Source organism: Nicotiana sylvestris, chromosome 3, assembly GCF_000393655.2.
Source record: "Nicotiana sylvestris chromosome 3, ASM39365v2, whole genome shotgun sequence".
In the NCBI taxonomy this organism is placed as follows: Eukaryota; Viridiplantae; Streptophyta; class Magnoliopsida; order Solanales; family Solanaceae; genus Nicotiana; species Nicotiana sylvestris.
Genome location: NC_091059.1, coordinates 221,053,774 through 221,074,331, shown reverse-complemented (window position 1 = coordinate 221,074,331; position 20,558 = coordinate 221,053,774). Strand labels below are relative to the sequence as shown.

The 20,558-nt window shown below is 36.0% G+C and overlaps 3 protein-coding genes across 4 annotated transcripts; 2 read left to right on the top strand and 1 right to left on the bottom strand.

Moving 5' to 3' along the window:
* Positions 1–1,192: 1,192 nt before the first annotated feature.
* On the top strand, positions 1,193–6,154 carry LOC104214137 (enolase 1, chloroplastic). Its single transcript, XM_009763769.2, has 7 exons — positions 1,193–1,816; positions 2,841–3,148; positions 3,466–3,620; positions 3,706–4,023; positions 4,922–5,068; positions 5,168–5,218; positions 5,793–6,154. Exons 1-7 carry the CDS (start codon positions 1,401–1,403, stop codon positions 5,856–5,858), a joined length of 1,461 nt encoding a protein of 486 aa, XP_009762071.1. The 5' UTR covers positions 1,193–1,400; the 3' UTR covers positions 5,859–6,154.
* A 580-nt stretch (positions 6,155–6,734) lies between these two features.
* On the bottom strand, positions 6,735–11,057 carry LOC104214136 (plant cysteine oxidase 3). 2 transcript variants are annotated; one of them, XM_009763768.2, is made up of 5 exons: positions 10,826–11,057; positions 10,179–10,330; positions 9,558–9,720; positions 7,385–7,585; positions 6,735–7,254 (listed from the first exon to the last, which is right to left on the bottom strand). In XM_009763768.2, exons 1-5 carry the CDS (start codon positions 10,977–10,979, stop codon positions 7,130–7,132), a joined length of 795 nt encoding a protein of 264 aa, XP_009762070.1. In that variant the 5' UTR covers positions 10,980–11,057; the 3' UTR covers positions 6,735–7,129. The 2 variants fall into 2 exon arrangements, with proteins under 2 accessions (XP_009762070.1, XP_009762069.1); XM_009763767.2 differs by having other exon boundaries at positions 7,385–7,630; positions 10,826–11,046.
* Positions 11,058–16,239: 5,182 nt separating this feature from the next.
* LOC104214135 (uncharacterized) lies at positions 16,240–19,456 on the top strand. Its single transcript, NM_001302589.1, has 7 exons — positions 16,240–16,422; positions 16,508–16,565; positions 16,656–16,775; positions 17,726–17,821; positions 17,902–18,040; positions 18,961–19,098; positions 19,184–19,456. The coding sequence occupies exons 1-7, from the start codon at positions 16,301–16,303 to the stop codon at positions 19,249–19,251; spliced, it is 741 nt and encodes a 246-aa protein (NP_001289518.1). The 5' UTR covers positions 16,240–16,300; the 3' UTR covers positions 19,252–19,456.
* Positions 19,457–20,558: the final 1,102 nt, after the last annotated feature.

Sequence of the window (20,558 nt, the reverse complement as noted above, 5' to 3'; positions counted from 1 at the left end):
AGGAAATACCAAACACTGTACTTTACGCTTCCATTTGCATCTATACCCGCTTTTTGGATCATGTTTTAACTTATACCCGTTTTACAAAAAAAATTGCAAGCGTACCCACTTTTCGCGTAACTTCATGCATACGAGCCAGAAGTAGCAAAGACAATCACGCAAACTTCAACATTCTAGTAGACGGGCCTGAAGTAGCAAATTGTTGAACCAAGTGTTGGCTGGAGTTTTTTTTTTTTTTGTAATTGTTGAATTTAATATTCTAGTAGCTGAAGTGTTGTTTTCTATTTGCTGAAATTTTTGTTTGTAATTGCTAAACTTAAACATTCTAGTAGCTAAAGTTTTGTTCTCTATTTGCTGAAGTTTTTCTTTGTAATTGCTGAACTTAAGCATTCTAGTAGCTGAAGTTTTGTTCTCTATTTACTGAAGTTTTTGTTTGTAATTGTTGAACTTAAACATTCTAGTAGCTAGAGTTTTGTTCTCTATTTTTGCTGAACTTTAGCATGTTTTAGCTGAAGTTTTGTTCTATATTTGCTGAACTTAAGCACGTTTTAGCTGCACAACCCGTGCTCTCAATATACGTCAACAATCTTACCATAAGTTAAATATAAGGACAAAATCATGAAGTACTCTGAAAATTCAACACATGTTTGTAGCCATCAGCGTACTTTATATGATTTCAAGTAATATGATCTAATATATAGTTAAAACTCATAACTATGGATTCTAATCCATAGTTATATATAAACTTCCAAATTTGGACTGAAAATTAAATCATCAAGCTCAGGTGAAGAGTGTAACCTATGAACTGAAGTTTCATAGCAGCACCGACAGCAACAGAAGAAAAGAAGAAGAAGAAGAAGAAAACAAAGGAGGAGAAGCAGGAGGAGAAAGATGACGAAAGTTATTTAAAAAGTGAGTACAAATTAAAATTTTAAAAAATAAGTATAGATTAAACGAGGGACGTATAAGAAGGTGAAATTTTTACATGCCTACCTACCCAATGGCCTTTCAAGTCAAACAACAACAACAACAACAAACCAGTACTGTTTCCAAATAGACCCCGGCATCCTTTCCTCCAAGAACTTCCCACCTTGCTCTTTGGGAGACTCGAACTCACAACCTCTCGGTTGGAAGTGGGATTGTTAGCATGCAACCCTTTCAAGTCATAAAATGAAATTTGTATTCTACTACTACTATAACTATAACGTCTCCTCCAAAGCACCAACCACCACCCTTGAAACCATTTTCAACACCAAACTCTGTGCTTTCTTCGCCCTTCGGCGGACTTTCCTATAAACACCTTTTTCTCCATTTAAATAACCCCCAAAACCCTTAACTCTCTTCACCTGAAATCAACTCTCCTCTCTTTCTGCATTTTTACATACATATATACATACAAAATGGCTTTAGCTCCAGCTCAGCTCTCTAAGCCCTTTTTTTCCACCAAACCCAAATCACAAGCGCCGCTTTTCTCATTACCTGCCTCCCAGAAGATTCAATATCGGCCGTCCACTGTCCGCTGCTCCGTCGCCGCTGCTCCGTCGGCCACTGCAGCCAAGGCCTCCTCTAAGGTGAAATCTGTCAAGGCGAGGCAGATCATAGACAGCAGGGGCAATCCTACCGTCGAGGTTGATCTGGTTACCGGCGATGATCTTCTTTATCGATCGGCGGTGCCAAGTGGAGCTTCCACCGGGATCTACGAGGCTCTAGAGCTTAGAGATGGTGACAAGAGCGTGTATGGGGGTAAAGGAGTCCTCAATGCTGTTAAAAATATTAATGAATTCTTGGGCCCCAAACTTGTTGGTGTTGATGTCAGGTAACTAATATTGCTAGTAGTGTTTATTTTCTTATTTCTTAAAATTTTCGTTTCCTTCTTATTGTTTGCTTATAAAGTAAAATGCTCAATCTTCCACCTAGTATCCGCTTTCAATTTGTATATTACAACTGACTTTAAGTTCTATGCACTGCCTTAAAAATATTTACGCCATAAGATCACTTAATTGTAGCTTACTATAGTCAATAGCATTGATAGTTACCTAAAATGGTAATTCATCCGGTTAAATTATGCTTATGGTGTGAAAAATTTATTATGTAACTTAAATCTTTCACAAAATCGTAGTTTTCTTGTCATGCACTGAAATTTTTTAACGAACCAAGTGTATTACATACAGTAATGGATCGTACACAACCCCTTGCTAAGGACCTTCATTCTGATTGCTCTAGTGCTCTAAACATATAATGAAAGGAGCTGAGTAAATGTACATTTTACTACTGGTCTTTATTAGGTAGCTGCACATATGATTTTGGCTACTAATAATAAAATTTGCTGATCTTAGCTTGGTTAAAGTTGAGGTAGAAACTAAGTAGATAACTGCTACATATTACACACCATGGCAACTCAAAGTAGTGCTATTGCTTGTATGGTACTACTATATTTCCTAATAATGAATGCCATAGGAAATAGCTGCCTTGGTGTATTTTTATTTCGTTATCTATGATGGAACTGACCGCATAAAATTTAATTGTTAATTTGCTCTAATTGATATAGTAGTGGTAGTGAAAGAAAGTATACTAAAATGATAGTTGAGAAGTTAGTTTGATAATGAAAATAACACATTACTTTAGTCTTTGAATAATCAATTGAATTAAATTTCTTAAAAGTTGTGAAAATTGTATAGTATATATAATATATTAAAGGAAAAGTGTCAAACCTTTTGGCATCCCAAAATGGAAAAAAGTGTCATATAAACTAGGACGAGGTGAGCAATTAATATGCTTGCAATTTTATTTCTCAACATTGTTCCATCCAAGTATGACAATTTTCATTTCTTCTTGTGAAGGAACCAGGCTGACGTTGACGCTGTTATGCTGGAGATTGATGGAACTCCTAATAAATCAAAACTTGGGGCTAATGCCATTCTTGGAGTTTCTCTCAGTGTGTGTAGAGCTGGCGCTGGAGCAAAAGCAGTACCTTTGTATAAACACATTCAAGAAATATCTGGAACCAAAGAACTTGTAATGCCAGTTCCAGCGTTCAATGTGATAAATGGAGGGAGCCATGCTGGTAACAATTTGGCTATGCAAGAGTTTATGATTCTACCTGTTGGAGCGTCAACATTTGCTGAGGCACTTTGTATGGGTAGTGAAGGTGAGAAATCTGTTCGCTCCCGTCCTCTGGAATCAGAATTGAAGAAAAAGGAGTAAATAGAAAATTGCTTCCTCTTTCTTGATCGCTATCTCTGTCTCACTTTAACAAATTAGTGTTGGTTTCAGTAAATCTGCATTAGATGAAGTAAAACAGTAGCTAAACTTCTTATTCTGAGCATTAAAATGCTGCTTTGTCCTGAAGTACCTATAGCTGTTCTTCTCCATGACCTGTAACCTTTGCATATTATGTGTTCTGCAAACTTGTAATGAATATCTTTATACATGGTATTTAACTGTCCACGCTTGATGGGAGAACAGTCTACCACACTCTAAAGGGAATTATCAAAGCTAAGTATGGGCAAGATGCATGCAATGTTGGTGATGAAGGTGGATTCGCTCCGAATGTCCAGGATAACAGGGAAGGGCTAGTATTGCTTATGGATGCAATTGAGAAGGCCGGTTACATTGGAAAGGTCGGCATTCTTTTTGGCCTTTCAGTTTTATTACATTATTTTACTTTCAGAAGTTATGGACTTGCTCATTGAAAGATTGGTGCAGATTAAAATTGGCATGGACGTAGCAGCATCTGAGTTCTTGACAAAAGATGCGAAATATGATCTCAATTTCAAGAATCAACCAAATGATGGAGCTCATGTACTTAGTGCTCAGAGCCTCTGTGAACTCTATAAGGAGTTTGTCAAAGAATTTCCTATTGTATCTATTGAAGATCCATTTGACCAAGATGATTGGAGCTCATGGGCATCACTACAATCTTCAGTTGATATTCAGCTTGTTGGTGATGATTTGTTGGTGACTAATCCAAAGAGAATTGCTGAAGCAATTCAGAAAAAGGCATGCAATGCATTGTTGTTGAAGGTAAGGGCTTATGCCTTAAAGCAACATACAAATCTCTGTAGCAAAGCTGCCTTGTTCCATCAGTAGGCTTCTTTCTCTTTTCAAATGCTTAGTCGCACAAAGGTATAAAACTTACTAAATTAAAGAAACAAAATGAGGTTATGTTACCTGTAAAGTACAGTACCTTTGAGTTGATCCTCGGCATATAAGCAAAATAGCCTTTAATAAATTAACAGGAAGAGCCTTAAAACAGTGGTGCTTAATTTGGTACGTTTCTCCGGAAAAGCCTAGTCTTTTCCTGCCAGAAAAATGCTTAGAGTATTTAACTAATAAGGGTTGTCCTAGAAAGATCTCGGCTTAACAATACCATAGTATTATGTTATGAACCTTTTTGAATGAATGCATATGTCATAGATGGTATACTTCACAGCTTATGTCTCAAATATAGTTAAACACTTGATGTTGACACATTTTTTATACCGTTTGATTAATCTGGGTTCCCTCTTTTCAATGCTACTTTAAGCACTTGACTCGTCAGAGCTCACATGCAGTACACTTTGTTTTCATGTATAGTTCTATTTCAATTATACTATAACTTTAATGGGCTAGAGGGAGAAATTTCAGACATAGAAAATGCAATTTATACGTTGTCATGGGTCCAGTCCTGCAAGACAAAAGCACTGCATTGATGTACATAAATCCCTCCTATAAGGTTAGGTGTTAAAGACGGTAGAGCTCTCTTGAATGAACTTTTAGCCATCTGTAGTGGAACTTAAGCAGCTGAATGGTCGACAGGTTTAAAACCTCAGTCAGCTTGTAGAAGTGCATGGATATTCACTTTGATGGACTTCCTCAGCTGTTTGATATATGAATGACACATGGTAGCGAGGGGCTTGGCTCATCATTTTTCAAATTGCAGGTTAACCAGATTGGTACAGTGACAGAATCCATTCAAGCAGCACTAGACTCCAAAGCTGCGGGCTGGGGTGTTATGGTCAGTCACCGAAGCGGTGAAACAGAGGATAATTTTATCGCAGATTTGTCTGTTGGTTTGGCCAGTGGACAGGTACTCTTGACTTCCAGCTGTTAACATTGGTTAATCTTCTCCACTCTTTTATGCATCGGCAGCATATTAATATTCTTTTAAATTCTCCCTTTAATGCAGATCAAGACGGGAGCACCCTGTCGGAGTGAGCGGCTGGCAAAATACAACCAGGTTAAGATGGAACACTTTAATTACCGTTCTTTCTTTGTTTCTGTCTTCTTATTTCTAAATTGTTGCCATTGCTCTTCTTGTTTTTGTAATTGCTACTGTTATCTCATCATCTCATTTAGTATTCCTTCTCTATCCCTCCCGTGCTCAAACAAATTAGTATTATTTACTCTTTTACTAGAGTTTTGCTAACCAACATTTGTAGAGCGAGTTAGGTGAGGATTACTTTCCCCCTATTTTCTATTCATGATCAGAAACAAAAAAACAACTTTTATTCATCCTGCTGTTAGCAATTTTACTACTCAGTCTTGTCACTGCTTGGAAGTTAATGAGCTTTCGATGTGGATAGTTACATATAGCAGATTGTAAAGTTATACTGAAGTCGTTTAATCTTCCTCCCTGGATCAAAAAAAAAAAAAAAAAACCTCGAAGCATTTCAACTGGATTTTATTGATGTCTGATGTCTGTCCCATTATGTTTTCTTTGCACTAGCTCTGTGTTTGTTGATAACTTCTTTTCAGAAAAAAAGATTATTTCCTGCTTGTTAGAGTGGCTAAACTCGTTATACTGATTGCAGCTTCTGCGTATCGAAGAGGAACTTGGAGATGTTCGCTATGCTGGTGAATCTTTCAGATCTCCATGAGAAAGCATCAAAAGCTAAATTACTGAAACATTCTTCGCGCCACACCTACAATAGATGAAAACTAAAGTAGGGAGAATCCATTAAAGTTTTCCTTTTTGTATACTCAATCGGCGTTGTTGTTTAGATATATGTATTCGAGGAGGATCTGGTAGGCATTAGAAGCTACTTCTGATCAACATTTCATGCAGTTGTTTTCGAAAAATAAACAAGTCTTACTTTTAGTTTCCAAAATGGAATTCCCTGTCTCCAGCAGGAGTGTTCTCTTTATCAAAATAATAAGGCCCTCCTTTTTGTTATGGATGTCATGACAATATTTGTCTAGTTGGGGGAGGCCTGATATCAAGTCAAATCAGTAATTATTGTGTTAATGAATTCTTCAGGGTTTGGACGAACAATATCTTGATAAAGTACAATGAAGCCATTTTTATATATCGGTTCTCCAGATGTTACTAGAGACACAGTACCATCATATAATCACATTTAAACTAAACATCACAAAGTGACCAACCAGAACTACAATCAAATTAGCAAAGGCTATAGTGCTACAGTTTTGCTGGAGTCGGCTCTGTAAAAACTGACTATGATAATGCCGGAAATGTGGGTTAAGAACTACATACATAAAAAGCGACCATCTATCAGTGATTAGTCTTTTCCATAACAGTTCCCAGCTGAAGTAAAGCAAGGCTTGGAAACTTGAGTGCATTGTACAGGATGCTATTAATTTATAATGTAGAATGTTGAACGCTTGCAGTAACGCTGATAAAACCAACTTGAGCGTAACAAGTGAATGCACTACAGTAGTAGATCTGGGTTCAAAATTTAGCACCATCAATTTCCACACTCCTAAGACAAAAGGCGTATTGACAAACACTGGAGTGATTGAAACATCTTGAATTATGTGTAGATAAATTATTTTGTTCTAGGGTAAGAGGAACAGGGAAAAACAAATTACAAGGGCTCAAAAATTTATATCGTGGCAAATACTTTGTGGACATGGGGGAGCAGATCATGATCTTCTGGAACTAATATCAACTCTGATATACAATGGCGAAGGCTAAACTAAGACATAATACTGTAGCACTTTCAAGATTCTAGTAACATGATACAGCAGCCTTTGACACCCCCCCCCCCAAAAAAAAGGAATCAGTAACAATACACAGCAGTAAGCATCAATTACTGATTTATAGGTCAATCTTAGTCGGGTCACAGTTAAAGGACCATGAACATCCGCACTCCACAACGAATCGATTGCAGGATAAAGATGTATACTGCTACCTTTGGATGGCTGGACCCATGTACCTTCCCGGGCGCATGTACAGATCCTCTGGTGTATCAACCACAGCAAGCCACGCATAGTCTTGTTCTTTTCCATTACCAACAATTTCATCCCCATTTGCTGCAAATGCATGACATGTTAATGTCAATACAACAGTAGAACAAACTGAGTGCATCTGACTCCAATGTGAAATAGCTAAGAAATCCTTGAGAAAGACAAGGCTTCAAACAGAAAGAGGATAGACACTAACCAAAGCTGGAATAAGGATAATCATGGTAGTAGGTACATCTTCTGCCAGCTGCTTCAAGATAAGGAGGAGCAAGAATATCCAGAACCGCACAAGGTGTAATGGCAGTAAAACAATGCAGATTCCCTCCACTCTTGGGATACAAAACAGATGTACTATGTGGTGCCGTTATGACCTTATCAACCGCCAACCTGGCTAGTCTCACTGTCAAATAATGCATCATGTTTCCTTTTCTTAATACTTTTTCATCTGTGCAGTAAATAATAAGGATTCACAAGCAGTAAAGTTGGGAAAATAAGATAGTTATAACTATCAAAATCAGCAAACTTTTCGCATAGCATTGGAGGTATTACACCAGAAGAAAATGTCAGAGATACTATTTCACTTTGAATTAGCAATATATACACAAAATAACAAAACAACAAGCAACTGCATCTAGCGTGCTATGATTCCGAGAGCCTAATACAGTGCTGGTGAATGTTGATTTTGATGAGGATATTGGTTGACTAAGCAGAGATGTGAAAAGCATTTCTACAATGAGATAGTCAATAATTTAAGTGCAAACATCTTAATCAGTAAAAGAATATACAACCACAACAACAACAAACCCAGTGTAATCCCTCAAGTGGGGTCTGGGAAGGGTAGAGTGTACGCAGACCTTACCCCCACCTTCAAGAAGCAGAGAGGTTGTTTCCGGTAGACCCTCAACTTAGGAAAGGTAAAAGGACAACAACAAGCATACCAATCAGAAAACCAAGCAAAAATACAAAACTGACAGTAGGTACTGTAATCAGAAAGCCAAACGAAAGCAACAACAAGTAATAACAGAAGTCAAGGGATACGACAAACAACGCACGGCTACCTATTCTAACCCTTTATCTTTATTCTCAACCTCCATACCTTCCTATCTATGGTCAATAAAAGAATATACGATAATAAAATACAGAGGAAAGCATTATCAAATAGGACAATGTAATAAACTGCTATAACAAACAAGCTGAACAAAGTAGGACCTCAAAAGGACTCGACTCAGTTCAGCTTAGCTCACAAGCTACTGGGCTCAAGCTTGACTAATCCCAAATTGAAATAGATCGAGTACTAGCACATAGATCATTACAAATTAATTGAGCTCATAATGAGATACTCTTGCTTACTAAAATCAACGAGCTGCCAACCTAAATTTCATCCATAGAAATCTAAAGGTGATTCTTAATAAAAAGCCAATCCTCAACATAAGAATCTCAGGTATTCACCCGGGTTGGCATTCATTTGGAACACTGGATAACATTCACTATGAAACAGCTTCAGCTGCCTACACTTCCCACATGCCATGTGTCTATGGTAATTGTACTTTGCTAGACAAGCCTTGTTGTCATATTCCGTATTCTTCCGACTTATCATGAAGTTATAACTAACATAGCTCTAATAGGAACGTTTTAGTCATTACGAAGTAAAAGGTTGATCTCTTATCACGATGACGCCTGAAAGAAAGAGGACATCTAAGTAACTCCATGGTGCCTGATAATTTTTCAAGCGATCATCATAACAGCCACTGAAGGACCATAACAGACATGGTCGAGTTGACAAACTGTCAAATATGAGTGCCAGACAGATTTGTAATTTTGCGTCCACATGTTTTAATTTAAGGGTACAAAGCTCGCTTGTCTTACAGGATCCAACGCACCCAACAAAGTGCTTCTTTCCTACTCTTTTTCCTTTCTGGCTCTTTATACCCAATGTGATTTGTAAAAGAAACACTCAATCATAGCCTGAAAATCTTTGAATGCAAATCCACCGATATTTGGACATCTTCCATTTTCAAAATTTTGATCATACAATTCCAGGACCATATGGAAATTCAACTGCCTCTAAAAGCTTTCAACATATTGTAAGGCAACATATTTACATTATTGGTTTTGCCTGCGCTGCTTAGAAAGGTTTATTTATCTATAGCTAATGGTCGTGATACCATATCAATGAAGTGACTTCTGGCCACTTTATCATCGCCACCAAAATTTTTCAGATTCTCTGAAATTTGCTTAGTGGGTACTCTAATGAAAAGAATGTGATATTGTTTTTTTGGGATTAATATGTGAATATTATTTCTTTGGCACCTTAAATTAATAAAAAGCGACTTTAGAAGCACTTGAACACTTGAAATTCATTTAAATCTAACCTGTAGGATGACCAATTTGTACACTCTTCCTGATGCAAGCTGGCTCAACCCAGTCATAACCTTTCACGTGCAAGGATCCATAGAGGACTTTACTCAGTACAGTCATTCCAGGATGATCGTGCAATGGAATGACTGCAGAAGTTGGGAAACAAAACATACACATCTGCATTACATCATTTTCAATTGAGTTACTCTACATATAACAGAAGCTTGAAATGCTTCATTTAATGTAAAACCACATGTTTGATCCTGATGAAAATAACGCAGTCAAATACGCTACACTATAACTTGAAGAATTATTTTTTATCCACAAATGTAGACCTATCGATTCAGGCTTTATAGTCAAAGTGTATTCTAGAATATCCTTGCATGTGTCCAGTCAAATTTGTAGGATTATTTCTCAAAGGTTGGATGGTGGAGATCACAAAAACGTCTCACTGTTGACATACAAATAGTAAGGATATGCAGCTCTGCATTTCATTCTGTAGTACATCTTCAAAGGCTAGGATGACACTAGCACAAATATATTTGAGTGATCAAACAACAATCCAAAGAGAGACCACATAAATGCATTTGACAAATACACATGCAAATAGAAGCTAAATAAGCACGATATCTTACAGTAAAGTTTTGATCCTCATGTATATCCACATATGTTATCGGTTGAGCCCAGCGATCCACCCTGTTGAAGACATTAAGTCCAAAAAGACCATGACCTCTTTCATCCTCTAAGCTCTCATCTTTCAGTCCAACCTCTTCAGGACCAATTTTATCTGGAAAAAAAAATTGTAAGTTGCTTTTAAAATGCAGCCCTTGAGACCATATACGATACCTTCCCTGAATTTCCATTCTCAATACTTCAAAAATCCCCTTTACCTTTTTGTAAACGCTCCACATTTGTAATGATACAAACAGCAAAAAAAAGTTCATTACCTTATTGGAATAGGAGTTAACTGTTGCCGGTTATACATACATTTTGTAAATCCTTCGTTAATTTTTTTTCTTCTACTCTCTAATAAGCTGATTATTCTTCAATAGGATAAGCAGATATGTTCTGCATCAAATTCATCTAGTTAACCGACTTTCTTCATTATAATCCACATCTAACATCTACATTATGTACATAAATAACTTTAGTTCCTCAATTATTTCCTTAATAAAAACAACCCAGAGCTCGTAATTGTTGCAATTTACATTAAATGAAAATGAAAACATGGAGATGCAAATGAACAAGTTCCAAAAGGCAAAAGGGTAAAAGAGATAAGTACCTAAAAGGGAATAAAGTTTGTGAACGGCTTGAGAAGAAGGTGGGGAAGTTGCAGACGGCGTGAAAGTCTGCTTACAAAGGTCGAATAAAGCCTGAACGGAACAAGGACTCTTCTTCGTCATGTTGAAGAGCCCTCGAATTTGTTGCACACACATTACCAGTATGTATCGAGTGATTATCTGGTCGGAGGAAAATATCAGTAAATTATTAGATGTATTTTGACATGTTCTGGAACAATTGAGGACCCAACAAGAAATTAAGGCTGATATCATTGTTTTTTGGCGAAATGCTTCCTCGTCACTTAAACTTGTCGGGTTTTTTAAAGCCGATAGATAAACTTATAACTTTCTCATTTGAACACTCAAACTCGTTTTTTCCATAACTAATAAACACATTTGACCATTGATCATGCTCATGTGGTGTCAGTTGGTCCTAATCAGCAGCACGCGTGAGAAACACGACGCACAGGAGCGTGAAAACCCATTCCCAACGCCCAACATTACAAAATACCCCCTTCCGCCATTTTTAAAAATCTAAAGCTCTATTTTTAATTTTTTTTTCATTTTTCATACCGTGAAAATGGTGGAAAGTAGGGAAATTAGGAGGGCCTAATTCTGCAATGTTTTCTTCCATGTTTTTATTATGTATAGAAGAAGAGATTCTGGGGTATTTCAAGTTTCAATGAGGAGGGCCTTCGGATTCTCTCTGAAATTCCAAGCTAGAAAGACGACACACAACGGCATGCCGGCAGTGATCTTCAAAACAAGAGACTACTATGTCATCATGGCGGCTCAATGTAAGAGGACAATTGTTGGTCGATTTCTGAAGACCCGACCCCGAATTATAGGTCAAGATTCTCTAAAAAATTCCCTTTGAAGGGATCTGCAAAAATTGGAGTTTATGATAAATTAAATGTGTTTCTCAGCTTCACTAATGATGAAGATTACAATTTTGTTCTATATAAGCGGGTGATTGAAATTGAAGGTCTACAAACATACCCAAATTCTGCAAACATTTTAGGAAATTAGGGCACTAACTTGTTAACTGTTGAATCCTTGAAATAAAAAAGCTGAAAAAAAGAAGGAAGAGGAACGAAAGAGAAGCATGGAAAAGGATCAAGCTGAGCCACCTGTGAAACAAAATAATGAAAAGCAGGTAGCCATTGTTAATGAAGAAGAACGCTAAAGCAGTCAAAGAGAAGGAGTTGTTGTTTGACTTTTCGCGCCCTTACGTGTAAGACATCCATTGGTCATTTGTTGACTGGATGGACACGTATGTGTATGTGTAATACATGCGCACATGGTCAATGATCATATGTGTTTATTAGTTATGAAAAAAAATAAGTTCGAGTGTTCAAATGGGAAAGTTATAAGTTTATGTATCGGCTTTAAAAAACCCGACAAGTTTAAGTGGCTAAGAAGCCATTTCGCCTTATTTTTTTAATTGCCGATAATATCATTATTAAAAAAAATATTTGACTGGAAACTCTTTCATTCTTCAAAATTATGAACTAATTATTATTTATTTATTTATTAATTTTATACCAGTAATATCTCATTTGTTTTTTTTTATAGTCTAGTTCAATTAAAAAGTATCATTCTATTGAAATTTGCCCCAAATATGTACTTTTTTGCTTGTTTTTTATTTATAGGATCAATTCTAATATGTACATAATTCTATGTAGCAGTTCACCATTTGGAAATGTAAATTTTCTTTGCTCCGAGCGACTCAAGCCTCATTTGTTTTTCAAGATTAAGGCATCTGAATACACATCTGAATATCAAGATGTGTATTAAGATAAGAATAATAAGTGATTATGACTGTTTGATTTTTAACATCTGAAAGTATAAAATTTATCTTTATTTGAAAATTTAAAAAATATAAAATTCAAATGAAATACTAATTAGTATAATATTCTATCAATAAAATATATAGTTTTTAAAAATATGATAGTTGTTGGTGGTGATGGCTAACGGGTGAATGTCGATTGGAGACGGTGGTTGGTGGTAGTTTTGATTGATGGTGCTGGTTTAGGGTAGTAGCTAGTGGTGATTGATAGTGGTGGTGGTTATGATTGAGGATGGTAGTGGTGGGTGGTGATAGTTAATAATGACGAGTGGTGGTGGCAGTTATGATTAAGGAATGTAGTAGTGGGTGGTGGTAGGTTATAATGATGGACATTACCAGTTGTAGTTGATAGTGATAGAGTGGTTAGTTGTGGTAGTTAAGGTGGATGAGTGTTGATTGTGGTTGAGAATAGTGGTGGTGGGGATGGTGGATGGTGATAATCGATAATGGTGGCGGCTATGATTGAGAATGATGGTGGTGTGGTGGTGATGGTGGCGGCGGCATCGTGGTAGTTGATAATGATAGATGGTGGCAACAGTTAATTATGAATATGTATGATAACATCTTAATGAAATTAAATCTCAGTTATAGATCTTAATTATACAGACCTATTCATACCCATCAAGTGGTTGTGAAGTAAAAAAAATAAACATACTTATTGGCGAAGCCAGGAATTACTCAAGGATATTCAAACTTGAAAAAGTGAAAAAAAAAGTCCGAGAAAGAATGTTCAATATTGTTATATACCTCTAAAATCTAATAATTTACCTATATATGCAGTGTAATTTTTCGATGAAGGGACCACCCTTTATAACATGTAGCTTCGCCCATGAACACACTTAATGATTAAAATATGAATAATTAAGATTCAAATTTTAAAAATAAACACACTTAATGTTTTAGATCTGAATGATTAAGATTCAGACCTCTATTAAGTGCAAACAGATGAGGCCTCAGTGTCCTTGGCGGTTCTGGTTTTTAAAATTTTCACTTTAATGTAGAAACGCAGTAGGCATTTGGACATAAGAATTGTAAAATTCCAAAAATGGTGAAAATAAATTCAAGTGAAAATGATATTTGAAATTTAGAGTTGTGTTTGGGCATAAATTTCAGTTTGGGTTGTTTTGAAGTTTTATAAGTGATTTGAGTGAAAATTTTGAAAAACAACTTTTTAATGTTTTTCAATTTTTTAAAAATTTTCAAAATGCATCTTCAAGTGAAATTTGAAAATTTTATGAACAAACGCTGATTTCGAAATGAAATGAATTTTTTTTATGTCCAAACGGGCTCGTAATGTAGTTCTCGAGTTTATCAACTCCAAAATGCATAAAGACCCCACTCAACTTGTCATGAAAAATTATTTACACACCTAAACTTTGTGGGTGTCCTAACACCCTACTATTGCTAAAACAATTGTATTTATTTACTCCCTCCTAAGCCTTGGTCAGGCGTGCGTCTTAGACAACGCAATTGAGCGCGTCTTTGCTCAATTTTAATTGTTAAAAAACCCCAAAAAGAATAAAAATTAAATTTTTAACTTCAATATAACCCTCAACAGTAATCCATTCTTCCCCAATATTTTACCAAACCCAATTGAAGAACCCTAATTTTTTCTTCATCTAAATTCTGCCGAAATTGCATCAAATTGCTCTTTGAAGTTTTGATCTTTGAAAGCAAAGGTTAATCTTTCTCCTTCAAACATAATAATTTTTCACAGATAATTCAACTTCAATGTTTAATCTTGATTCTTCAAAGAACTTTGGCTTCGAACAGGTCTTCCTCCAACTCGTCAGGAATTCTAAATAATGAAATCGAAGGATTTTGCAACTGTCACTTCAATTTTGTTCGGGTAAATCGATTTTGGCGAGGCAAGAAGAATTTTCAATGGTTGGGCATTAGGGTTCTTCAATTTGGGAATTTTTAACTGATAGGTGAATAAGGCCCGTTTAGAGACTGTTATTTTTATTTACTAGACATTTTGAATTAAGAAAAAAATCAAAGTTTGACCAGAATCAACATAAAAAAGAGCTGGGTTTTCATGAAATATTTATGAAGAGAAAAGTGACCATAGAAAGATTTTGATTCTTTGGAAGAACATAAGAGGTCTAAGTGATCTGTATATTCCATCACGCTCATAACCAGATTTTTTCCATTGAATTGAACACTATTTTTTTCTTGGTTTTTATGTAATTCTTTTTCCTGAATTTTCAGTGGGGAATGAATTGGTATTTGGAATTCTTGAATTGAGGAGAAAAGACAGGAAAATGACAAAGAAATATATAATGTGCTATGAAAATTAGATAGAGGAAAGACAGTTTGTTGAGTGAAGTCCATGTTAATTACGCGGCTTACTAATGAAGCGCGTGTTTCCCACTCAAATTAATATAACTGGGCCATGGCATAGGAGGGAGTAAATAAATACAATTGTTTTAATAATAGTGAGGTCTTAGGACACCCGTAAAGTTTATATGTGTAAATAATTTTTCAGGACAAGTTGAATGGGGTCTTTATGCATTTTCTCTACTATTTTCTCTTTAATTTTCACAAAATATTAATTTTACTAGTCAAAATAGCATGGCATATATATCTTTATGGGTGGTTATTAAAAAATAGACAGTGTTTGTAAAGTTATTGAAAATTAGCCACTATTGAAGAGATAAAATATGGACAAAAATACTCCAGCTGAAATACGAAAAGTTTAAGCATAATATGCTGAATTATGGAATTTCTGCATATAAAATTTCATTATATTATATTGGAAATCCAGCACGTTATGAATTCCATCATATTATGTCGGAATATCATATGATTTTTTTTTTTTTGAAATCTAGCGTATTATGCCAGATTTCTTTTCCAAAATTTTAAGGATGTTTTTTTGTTCAGGTTTTATTTTCACATGAAAAATTAGATAAATTTCGATTACTTTTTAAACTATGTCTAATTTTCAATTAGCAGTTATAAATCAAGCTATTTTTGATACATTTTATGGCCTCTAACCGTATCTGGGCGTTTCTCAACATTTTCTTATGAGGGCATTTATACTTTCACAATTTTATGTAGTATAAATAATATGAATTAGTCAGTTTTCGGATTGATAATTGAAAAATAGTTACCATTTGCAAAGTTATTGAAAAATAGCCACTATTTTATGCGAAGAAAAATCTAGAAAAAATATTCTGGCTAAAACACGAAAAGTTCCAACATAATATATTGGATTATGAAGTTCTTGCATATAAACTTCCAGCATATTATGAAACTTCAACATATTATGCTGGAATCTCATATGTAAAAATTCGAATTCCAATATATTATGCTGAAATTTCTTCTGACTTTTAAGTGTATTTTTATTCAAATTTTATTTTTACATAAAAAATAGCTCAATTTCGATTACTTTTAAAACCTAGGGCTAATTTTCAATTAACAGTTATAAATCAGGCTATTTCTTAAAATTTTCCCTCTTATGCAGGCCTACGCGCTCGGTCTATTTGGGGGAAAGGCCCAACCTTTCATGGCGGGAAATGGGTGAGGGGCACTGACACAAATAAAATAAAAAAGGCGAAAACCCTTGAATTAAGAATTTTGAAATTGCAGAAACCCCAAACCCTTGAGCAAATTGGAAAGCGAGGAAATGGAAGGAAGCGAGAGCGAGAAAGTGTTCGATTCGCTGAACCTAAATCCGAAACACTTCGTCAACGAGGCACTCAATATTGCCGACGAGTTAGTTGATGATGCTTTTGATTTCTTCCACCGGTAAGTTGTAGCTCCCCTCCTTCATGTCTAACTAATTGTCGTCGAATTCCATTGCCGTTTATTTTTCCTTTATGACCTTCTGTAGAGAGGCAGCAAATCTTCTGAAAACTGAAGGAACAAATCGATCGGAAGATCTAAAAGAGGTCAGTTTTCATAGTTTTTTATTTTTATTTTGAATATTGTTAAGTTTAAGCAGCTCAGACCACTGAGAGACAAACTAATTTTATTTGCAGGGTGTGGCTCAAATTAAGAACATGGTCCAATTGACTCTGGACAAGCGGTTGAGTTATTGGGAGAAGTACTGTTTGGACAAATGCTTTAAGGTTCCGCAAGGGTTCTCTTTGCCTAAAGCTGTATGTTCTCTATTATTGATAGTTCCCCGTGTTTTTTATTTACCTCGGTTGAGAAATATAACTTGTTTGATATTAAGTATATAGCTTCATTTTCTGCATATTGGAAATCTGAATTAAACATTAAAGACGCGAAGAAGCTAAGGGTATTCAACATCTAATATATACACATAAAATAAACCTTTACCTTATATACACTGTAATTTTTTGTCGAATGCACCCCCCCCCCCCCTTACGCCCCTAGCTCTGCCCATGCTTATATACCATCCCTTGTTTAAGACATGCATATTTGAGTACTAAAATCTTTATTTTGGATGTGATCTGTTTAATCATTCTGGTGAAGTTTGTTCAATAGCATATGTCAAGTTACAGATATGGAGTTTGAGAACAAAAATAATTTGTTTATAGTGAGATGATTGTCAACTGGCTCTTCAACCATCTCTGACTCCCTAAGAAATAGGAGTACCTGGGCTAGTTGATTAGAGTCTTTCCATGATAGCATACAGATAGAAAATGCTGTCATTCAGCGTGGTCCACTTCATAGCCAAATTTGTAAGTAGGAAATAGTAAAGGGATAAATGTAGGAGTGGAGAAGATTGGTGCAAGTTGTTCATATGGATATGGGTCAAAGGACATGCTTCCCATGCCACATCCTACTGAAAGTGCACAATGAAGAGGTAACTATCGTTAAACCTGCAGTTATATCCATCTACAATTATTAGAAAGTAGAAGGAATATAAGCATCAATCTTCTATTGGTAATTCGTCTGATTGGGAATAAATGGAGAATTTTAAATGAGCAGAATGCCTGAGCGGTGATGAAATCTCAATCTCGGTGACATTCATGGATCTTTTAGTTTAAATGTTGTTTATTAAAAATTGATTCATTATCTGCTGATGGCTACTAGACACTTTTATCTATGAATTAAAATTACTTTTGGCATGTTTATTTAGGATGGACCATCTGGTGACACTTCATTTGATATTAATGCTGTTGAGAATCCTGAACTAGATGAAAAGTTGGATTTCTTAAGGAACAAGATTTCTGAGGTAGGGGATCCTCAGCAAATTAGTAGATGCTTCATGTCTTTATAAATTGATAATTCCTTTGCAATTTATGATCTCTCCAGGTGGGAAAAGAGTCTGCTGAGCTCCACAGAGAACTACGAGCTCTCGAAAGGCAGTCCATGTTAAGTGGCCACTCTGCTGCCTCTCTTACTGAAGCATTGGAGTTGTATCAGCAACTGGCAGTGGATGAGAAGTTTGAAGGTAAATATTTTTCTGCAAAGCTTCAACTTCGTAAATGCTTCTTGACTTGAGGAGTCATGAAAAACCATTTTGGGAAAATTGCGACTTAATCTGATACCTTTCTGTGGATACAAGCCTTTATTAGTGAAAATAGTACGTATGTGGCGTTTTATGATTGATAATTCCTCTTTTATTTTTCGGATCCGAACCTTCTGCAGCTGGGCTAAATAAAGATACGTGTTACTGCAAATGATCTGGATTTTCATATGAACTATACCTGCCTTGGATGTTGACTATAATTTAGGCGGTGTTTGTTTTTTAGTTTTCTCTTTTCCAACTAATATACTACCTTTCTTGCTTTGCCAAGACCTTAAGTAGTTAAGTGGCTTGGAATTTTCCACCTTGCTATTAATTGTTTCCTTGCTCTTCCATTCCAAGGGAGGTTCAGCCAACTATGGAAAATTCACTATCTGCACAGTCTCATGGGTATGGTCAGTTTTTTGGGGTTCTGCACCTTGATATAGCTTCTAATGTCCTAGCAACAATAAAACAGCGAAGAAGGGAAGTAGATAGAAGGATGGCTGAAACTGGATGTCTATCTTTGGCCAAATAGAAGATTGAATTTGCAGAAGATGTGGTTGTAGCTTGTGAGAAAAGTAGGCATGTGTGTGTTTTTGCATAATGTGCTGATCATCTAATTTCTCTTAAATTTGAGAGTGGAATCGACTTAATCCAGCTTCTACTTCTAAACTTTTCCTATTTCAGCTTATTATGTAATTCCTTTATGGAATTGAAATGGTGATTGCACTACATATTTGAAATCCTTAATACGGGAAGATCACCCCGAAACTTTCTGTTGCAGTGCTTTGTGCTTCTTAATGATATAATTCCACTAAATTCAAGTTATTGATATGGTTCTTTTAATTGGCGGTTTCTGCCAGAACTGGTACGAACTGCATCAGGTTTTCAAACCAAAGTGGAGAATTTGGCGACCAGAATGGTGGAGAACAGTGAGCACCGAAGAGCAAAAAGAATTCGCACTTCAAATGGGGAAATGTTTAGACTGAGCAATGATGGAGGTGAGCATTCTGGCTAACTTAATTTAATTATTTGACAATGCCCTTGATAGATTTTATGCGCTAAATATTGCATATTATCTTGTAGGCCTACTGAGTGCGACACTGGAGGAACTTCAAGAATTTGTGAATGATATAAAGACTCTCCGTGACTAAACGGTGGCTTAATTTACTGATGCTGTAAAGAAGTGCTTTTGTAGAGCTTAGTAATGTAAAAAAATTTCTGTGGGATATTTTTTCTGTTTTGAAAAAAATGCGTATCAGTGATGACCTGTCAATACTTAGATGATTTGCATGTTTGTGACAAACTCAATGAAAAGCCATAAATTTTAGCTGCTGCTCTTATGTGGGCCACAACCTCAAATTTCCACCAGTTTTATTTTCTTTTCCATTGATCTGTTGGAATAGAGGGAGCGAGGTTAGGGAAAACTAAGTTCATTGGCTTTTGATAAGAAAATTTGTGCAAAGTTGTGCAAGAATAATAGCACAAGCAAAGTTGTTACTGCAAAAACCTGCAGCCAAAACGACTCTGGATGAGATTGATGATGTTTGGTTCTTAGTCCCTCCAGTAGTCCAATAGTAATGGTAAAGCAAGTTACAGGTTCTTATGGATGACACTAAGTAGACCTGCTACCAAGTGTGGTTCATATTCTAGGCGGCTAGAAAGTCAAAAGTGCTCTTGGTAAAAGGATAAATTAAAATTCTGTATACATTAATTAACTGAGAATTGGTATTACATGGAAAATGCATTGTTGAATAGTCAAAAATATCTTTCTTAAGATCAAGATGACTGCGGGTAATACAAATGCAATGCTGTAAGAAAGGCCTGCAGCATCTTTTATTTTAGTGTGGATAGTACTTAAATGCTTATATCATAAAGCTTAATATCCTCACAACACTGGTCCTCGGCCTCACTCAGTCAGAAACCTCTCAAGCCACCCGGGATACAGTAAAACAGGATGCTCAGTCGAAATATCATTTAAAGTATCAAAACGGAGTAAATAAGACTGAGTTATGAAACTAGTAAAACATAGCATGCCTGAGTACAATTATTAAATCAAAATAGTGAGGAATTTCAGTAAAGAAAATCATTAAGGGTCCAAACAGTTGGTACGAGGCCCAACTATGACATCCAGCCCAAAACATAGCAATACTTTCCAAAACACAATAGTATCAAATAGTTTCCAATCAAATACGCGATATAATAGTCGTACGGAACGGACCAAATCACAATCCCCTACGGTGCACGATCCCACGCTCATCATCTAGTGTGTGCGTCACCTCAAAGTAGTGAAACGATGTGAAATCTGGGGTTACATATACTCAGGCCAACATTTACAATCATTACTTGCCTCAATCCGGTCAAAACTCTAGCCCGCAATGCCTCTGCCCCTCGACTCGGCCTCCACTCACGTCGAATCTATCCAAAGTCAGAATCATAACATCAATATATGCTAAGGGAA

Excerpts from the sequence above, each read along its gene's own strand:
- LOC104214137 (XM_009763769.2), top strand. The coding sequence starts at position 1,401 with ATGGCTTTAGCTCCAGCTCAGCTCTCTAAGCCCTTTTTTTCCACCAAA. Across the intron at positions 4,024-4,921 it reads GCAATGCATTGTTGTTGAAG|GTTAACCAGATTGGTACAGT; the intron begins GTAAGGGCTTAT and ends TTCAAATTGCAG. Across the intron at positions 5,219-5,792 it reads GGCTGGCAAAATACAACCAG|CTTCTGCGTATCGAAGAGGA; the intron begins GTTAAGATGGAA and ends TACTGATTGCAG.
- LOC104214136 (XM_009763767.2), bottom strand. The coding sequence starts at position 10,979 with ATGTGTGTGCAACAAATTCGAGGGCTCTTCAACATGACGAAGAAGAGT. Across the intron at positions 10,331-10,825 it reads CAAACTTTATTCCCTTTTAG|ATAAAATTGGTCCTGAAGAG; the intron begins GTACTTATCTCT and ends TTTTTTTTCCAG. Across the intron at positions 7,631-9,557 it reads ACAAATTGGTCATCCTACAG|ATGAAAAAGTATTAAGAAAA; the intron begins GTTAGATTTAAA and ends TTTACTGCACAG.
- LOC104214135 (NM_001302589.1), top strand. The coding sequence starts at position 16,301 with ATGGAAGGAAGCGAGAGCGAGAAAGTGTTCGATTCGCTGAACCTAAAT. Across the intron at positions 16,423-16,507 it reads GCTTTTGATTTCTTCCACCG|AGAGGCAGCAAATCTTCTGA; the intron begins GTAAGTTGTAGC and ends GACCTTCTGTAG. Across the intron at positions 16,776-17,725 it reads GGTTCTCTTTGCCTAAAGCT|GATGGACCATCTGGTGACAC; the intron begins GTATGTTCTCTA and ends ATGTTTATTTAG.